The sequence below is a fragment of the Cyphomyrmex costatus genome, unplaced genomic scaffold (assembly GCF_001594065.2).
Source record: "Cyphomyrmex costatus isolate MS0001 unplaced genomic scaffold, Ccosl1.0 scaffold97, whole genome shotgun sequence".
Classification (NCBI taxonomy): domain Eukaryota; kingdom Metazoa; phylum Arthropoda; class Insecta; order Hymenoptera; family Formicidae; genus Cyphomyrmex; species Cyphomyrmex costatus.
The window spans coordinates 2,348,439-2,355,629 of NW_017280561.1; the positions used below are offsets into that span (position 1 = coordinate 2,348,439).

General features: G+C 29.5%; 1 protein-coding gene across 1 annotated transcript in view; it reads right to left on the reverse strand.

Moving 5' to 3' along the window:
- Positions 1-541: 541 nt before the first annotated feature.
- Positions 542-7,191, reverse strand: part of LOC108782141 (lipase 1) — a 13,495-nt gene continuing 6,845 nt past the window's right edge. Inside the window, exons 4-8 of the mRNA XM_018550321.1 lie at positions 6,370-6,622; positions 3,755-3,913; positions 3,480-3,564; positions 1,860-2,002; positions 542-697 (exon numbers count right to left, since the gene is read on the reverse strand). Coding sequence (XP_018405823.1) covers positions 542-697; positions 1,860-2,002; positions 3,480-3,564; positions 3,755-3,913; positions 6,370-6,622 — 796 coding nt within the window. The remainder of the gene's footprint in view (positions 698-1,859; positions 2,003-3,479; positions 3,565-3,754; positions 3,914-6,369; positions 6,623-7,191) is intronic.

Here is a 7,191-nt window from a genome sequence, read left to right on the forward strand (position 1 = left end):
AGAGAGAGAGAGAGAGAGAGAGAGAGAGAGAGAGAGAGTGCGCGCGCGTGTGTGTGAGACGGTAGTCCACATATAGAAAAAGACACACTCATTTAGCCCATAACGTTTCTCTCACTTAACGCGTCTATTCTGAGAGAATGGCTCGAAAGAGGAAACGAAGAATTTAAATTTAGATTTTGAGAGATCGGCGGTTGATGTTTGTCGGCTTATATGATTAAAATTGAATTTAGTAAAAACTAATAAGATAGAGAAAAACAGAAATATATTTTTACACATATAATAATATATTATATGTTTATCTAAAAATATATTTCTAGCAGTCTAGAGATACTATGAACTATGTCTATATGGTAGAAATAACGTTCCATGATAAACAGCAACACTTTTTTGTTATATTTATTTCTAAAAATGAATAATTTGCGTCCTTCCTTGATAGTAATGTAATATAAATTTTTCTAATAAAATAGGTGTTTTTATACAACAAAAAAATAAATACATTTTTAACGAATTATTAGGCATAGATTAACTCATTATCGATTTTCTATGTCTTATTATCAAATTCCTGAAATAGTTTTATTACACGACTGTATACTAAAGTATTAACATCTATGGCTGTTATAAAGTCCAAATGATTAAATGATTTTTGTTCCTCCAGCAGGACAACATTCGGCAGACGTTTATATAACTCGAAGATAGTCTAGGAACAAAAATATGAAAGATGATACAATTAATAATAGTAATTTGAGGAAATAAGCAATTATTTCTTAATAATTATTTTCATATATGTAAATACCATAGACATAAGAAACCATAGACCGAGCGTAAGCTGCTACTATAGACAAGGGGGGATGTGATAACCGACAGGGGAAATATCGGACAAAGTCGGGTAAACTTCGGTTAGATTCGGAAACATTCGGCATGTGTCATTATTTGAATTATCGCATGTGTCAGTATTTGAAAGTACAAAGGTTAGAAGCGTCTGTCAGAAATAAAATAAAACATAAAATATAAAAAATATAAAATTAAAAAAAACACATAATTATAATAAGCATTTGTGATCCAGCTTTGACCGTTATTGGCTTCCTTCTTCTTGTTTGCTTATTGTTTATCAATTGTACGGTCATAAAAAGATTCAATATTTGTTAAATCACGTAATAATACATAAGAATTACAGAATTTTAAATACGTGAATTTTAATTTATCATCTTTAGATTTTAATATGTTATTGGCTTCCTTTTTCTTGTTTGTTTATTCTTTATCAATTGTACGGAAGAGAGATTTAATATTTGTTCATTAAAACGTGTTTCTACAAAAATAATACAGATTTTTTTTATTCTCATTTATCACATATCATCACATTTGCATTATATTTACATTTATTTACAAAAAAAATAAATTAAGTAATATTAAGTAATATTTATTTATAATTAATTAAATAAATTAAGTTTCAAATCTAACCTTTAAACTGAAATTATTCTTGAACCTATTGAACTTAAAGTAATAAAGAATGAATCTTGTATTTATTTCTATATATAAAAGAATGCATTTTATAATAATAGATATTGGATTGAAAATCGCTGAGATTCATACACTCTTTTCTGTAACCTCGAACATACTCGAGCCGATCTACGGAAATAGCCGAATTCGTTCGCTGTTTCCCCTTACCCCGCAGGCTTACGCTCGGTCTATGGTTTCTTATGTCTATGATAAATACAATGAGCTGAAGAAACAAAGTTTTTACCACAAACACACTCAATATGCATGTATAGTATGCATATTTTATAAAATTTTGTTTCTTTTTTCTCTCGATTTATATCGAGATATTAAGATATTTTTATAAAAGGTTAAAATGATCTTACCGATTTTAAAACAAGTAAATCATTACCGCCGTAAAATAAAGCCATGGGCGCAGTAATTTTGCCAAGGTCGTACGTTATGGGTGTGGCCTGTTTATATTGCTTATAATTGCCGATATATCCATAGTCATAGGATTGAAACTTCTCTGCAGAAATGAGTATTAATTATTTATATAAGCTTGAATTAAAATAAAAAAATATTGACAAATCTTGAGTTGGTATTTTATGTTTATCTAAGTTTTACTAATTGTAAGATAAATATAAAATAAAATGTCACACACGCACGCACGCATATGCACGCACGCACGCACGCACACTAGTGAGCAACGTGCTTACTACATTAGAACCAATATACAGGATGAGGAATTTAAAACAGGTCACCTGATTTGCAAAACACGCACTTCGATTGATAGATTCAAACTGGTCAATAAATATGGACAGGACTGAGCACATTTCAAATACAAGCACACAAAGTATTTTGTATTTCAAATAGATTATTCAATATAGTTTGTATTTCAAATACAATTTTCATATATTTTTTTGTCATATAAGATTGTCGTATCAGAAAAATTTAAGTTATTATTATTATTGTCAAGAAGCCTGTTCTTTTTGGTTGAACTTTTGCACCAGTTTATCTTTTTTCCTTTTTTCTTTTCTTGGAGAGAAAAGGAAGAAAGATAAACTTGGTACAAAAGTTCAGCCAAAAAGAATAAACCTAAAGATTATTAGGATTTAATATTAAAGTATTTTTTTAGTATTTCATTTGAAATGAATCCATTAAATTGAGTCTAAATAAATTCTCTTACTGCACATTAACTCAAAAACAGTATTTTGTATTTCAAATAAAAATTTTGAAAGTATTTTATATTTTTATTTAAACAAAAGTATTTTATATTTGAAATACAAAATTTGGAAATGTTTTTGTATTTTATATTTCAAATCAAAGGTTAAAAGTATTTTGTATTTTGTAATTCAAATACAAAAATTGTTAGTATTTTGTATTTTATATTTCAATTACGTTTTTTTATGTATTTTGCCCAGCCCTGAATATGGATAATGCTATATGCGATTCAATGTTTATTTACATACCGTGATACACTTGAACGATTAGCGGTATATCAACAAGATAAGACACAAAATTATTCGAAGTGTGCCTTGAAGTAATTTATTTTCCATTCAATTATTTTCCATTATTGCGTAACCTTGAATGACCTTCAATAGGTCACTGTATTCGTCTTAAAATGCTCTATAAAAATGTAAATAAAAAACATATTCCATTTAAAAAAACAGATTTAACCTTTGCCTATCCTTTACGCCTCCACCTACAAAACAATTATTGACATCACATTATGTGTCCCTCGAAACCAAGCAACTTTTGTTTGGTACTTTTCCTCCTATTGTTAAAAACAAGCGAGTTATTCAAGTCACCTGTTTTAAATGCTTCACCCTTATTATTGTATATTTAATAAAGATAATATAAAAACAATATATAATATAAAAAATATAATTAATACTATTAAAAAACATTTTAGATACGCATAACGCACATTTCTTTGTTTTATTGTATAATCAACATAATAGTTTATATTATGACATATTTGAAAGAAAAACTAATATACTCACTTGTAATAATATTTTGGTTATAATGAAGCACTGTTTGCACCGAAGAGCCAGCTGGATATTGTGATAATATTTTCGGTATTGCCATCTGCAATAAATGACTTTATTAGAAACGATTTTCATTTTTTGTATATTAAAATATATGCTGTATTTAAAACTTAGAAACTTTATTTTTTTATTTTTAATAATTTTGTAATTTTATAATTTTAGTCTTTAAAAAATATAAAAGCAGTTTTACAATTAGCAAAATTGTGCTAAATTAAACATGTATAATGTACCGTATTTAATTGCGCTGGATTAGCTCCAACGATCAGAAACATTAATGCAACGCAGATAGTCTGAGTAATTGTATAATCTGCACACAGTGTTCTTCCCATCGTAATGCTCGTTGATGTTAAAGCGAATACTTCATATATTTCATTGGAATCTAAGATTTCCTAATAAACAATATAAACGTATCAGCGCACCCCTCGCCTTGATGAAGTGAACGGCACGGTTCACGAAACGTTGGCATTAATAATGAAGAAAGACACGGTGATAATCCGCAAACCTTCTGGTATAATCGAAGAAAATACCCGTGAAAGCCTCAAAAGCGTAATCAATATAAACGTAAATATTAAATATTTAGTGCAGAGTGTAATGTCATATGGGGTGGAAATATGGGGGTGGGAGGAAAAGGAAATACTGGAGAAGGTGATGATGGACTATGTAAGATGGATTTTTAGACTATATTTCTGCACGCCAAGGTACATTATAATGCGGGAATTGGCTATGGATAAGTTAAAGATAGGATGGGGTATAAGAGCGAGAAGATATGAGGAAAAAATTAGAAAAGGTTTTACTGGGGGTTGGGTGCGGGAGTGTTGGGAGGAAAAGCAGAATTACCATTGGGAGGATAGGTATGGTAGTGAGAGAGAAAGTTATTATAATAGGAACGGGTGGGGGATAGGAAACAGTAGAATAACGGATAACGAACAAGATAATTTGGAAACGGAGATAATTGATAGGGAAAGAGATGTACAAATGCAATGGGAAGATAGTAGAATTGGTAAAGCGAGATATAATAAGAAATATAAAGAATTAATAGATAAAATAAGAGGTCCGGCATATTTGCGGGTGGCAAGATTGGAGTTAATAAAAAGAGGCGACGTGGTGAGGGCGTTGGCCAAATTAAGGTGTGGGAATCTGGGAGAGGCGAATAAATACTGGCTAGAGGAAGGTGAGGAAAAGAGGTGTATATTTTGTAAAAAAAAGGTAGGGATAATAGGTATAGAACACTATGTAAGGGAATGTGAAGAAATGGAGGAGAGGTTCAATGTTTTAGGAGAGGATAAAGGAAGAATTTTAGAGAGGTTATGGAGTGAGGAGTTGGATGAAACTAAGGGTAAAGTTATAAGGAACCTGTGGAAGGATAGAGATAAGATTTTGAAAGAGTTAAAAGAAAAGGATAAGGAAAAGAAACGAAAGGAAAGTGGGTAAGGTGAATAAAAATAATGAATAGGAACTCTGGGGTCAGGCAGGTTATATGAAATAAGGATGCGGTGGAAAGGTTTGAAGGATAGGCAGGAGTTGCAAATTGGTAGCATGATATAGGTATGATGGAAAGGAAACAAATGAGGTACAATTGTTTATAGGTATAGTTGCTCCTGTGTGTAATATTTTGAGGCTGTGGTAATGTAATGTAATGTAAAATATAAGTAAAATAATATAATAATAATAATTAAGGATAGTGTGATAAGATATAATGTAAAGTTAGTGTTAAATAACGTGATAATGATAAACTGATAATGTAAAATTGTGATAAAAATTGTGATAACGTAACGTAATGCAATGTAATGTATTAATGCGACAAGCTAGCAATATGTTAGTGGCCCAAAGGAAAAGCGATAGGTTATTTAGGATGAGGTAGTATTTACGGAGGAGCGTATATAAGGTATGGAAGAATGTGTGTGGATAAGTGATATTGTAAAAAAAGTCCCCTTCTTGGCTATTATTAAAGCTGAAGTGAATAAATATATAATATTATTATAAACGTGAATATATAAAATGTAAATGCAACAGAATTGCAATAAAGACAATACAAGGTGTGATACGTAGAATGTAATACAGACAAAGAGAAAACTATCTGAAACTATTGTCCCACAGATTACATGATTTCATTTGATTTTATATAATTTTATTTGATGACAAATAATTTTCCTCACTATGTATGCAGTCATTTAGTAAAATAAACTATTTTATCTAATATTACACAATTATTTCTTGTAGTTGCATATGTAATTATCGGATTATATATCGAAATTTCGTATAAATTTTATAATGATTACATTAAGTGATTACCCTCTCGGAGAATAAAATCTTAAAATAATTATATATCAAAAAGAAGTCGTATTAGATCTATAAAAATTTTTTGTACATTTTAATAATTGTGACTCTCATTATGTCATTATTTTATTATTAATCATACATTATAGGAGTTAATATATCAATACATATATTAATAAAAAACCGGATTAAATCTTGACCGAACAAAAATTTGAATATTTATCTAATTTTATTTCTAATATTGCGCAGTATATTTAATAAGCTGATATCCCGTTTTTAAATATTAATTTATTGTTAATTTATTAATTTAATTTGTTATTATTAATTTATTGCTTATTTTTTAAAAAATATAATAACATTTTACTCTCAATGAATTTACTTATTATTTATTACAGTTTGTATGAAATTTTATTAGTTACATTAATAATAAATATAATAATAAAACGATGTTGCTAATAAAAATTTTCTTATTAAACATAATAATGCATGGTTAATGCAGTATTTATATACATATACACTATAAAATAAATCTTTATTTCTGTTAAAATATTTTGGTATATTATCTTACCTCAAAGTCTGTAATATTGTGTAACATATTAGCAACATACTGTACAGTAGGAGATACTTCATTCCAAAAGGCGACTGGTGCAAAACAGACTGCCAATTTTATTTTTGCATTGTATTCGGGTTTCATAGATAAAAAAGTAAATAATGCAGTATTTCCCATAGAAATACCGACGTAATACAAATTTTTTTGTTTTGTATAACCAAGTACATAATCAATCATAGTCGGTAGATCTATCATTCCCATCTCGTGAAAGCTAGACAATAAAAATAAATTCTATTTACTCTTTTACTATTTGTGTTATGCTGCAATACTATTAAGTACTTGCTATAAATTTTTGGTAATTATGCACTATAGGGGACCCAGCTCCGATGACCTTGAGCTTGGCATATGTTGTCAAGGTCATGATTCTGAGCAACTTTGCCTTAATAACTAGGTGGCGGACTCTTATAGTTTTTGAGATATTAAGCGTTGAAGTTATTTTTAACAGTAGTGAAACCTACTGGGTAAATCGAGGGGTAAATGTTTCGCTTTACACAGTCAACCTCAAATGACTTCCGAGTGACCTTGATCTTCAAGAAGGTCACTCTCAAGAAGGTCAAGGTCATTGACTATTCCCGTCGCTCGTCCTTCGTTAAAAAGTTATTAACAATCATAGTTCTAAAATATACGTTTCATTTCTGCTATATACGTATGATATCAAGTACTATTCTACACCTTTCTCTGTTCAGAAACGTTAAACTTTCCACGCGATGTTACTTTCACTCCCTCCCCCTGCACAGGGGCACAGGACTTCTACGATTATACTGTTGCTATGATAGTACT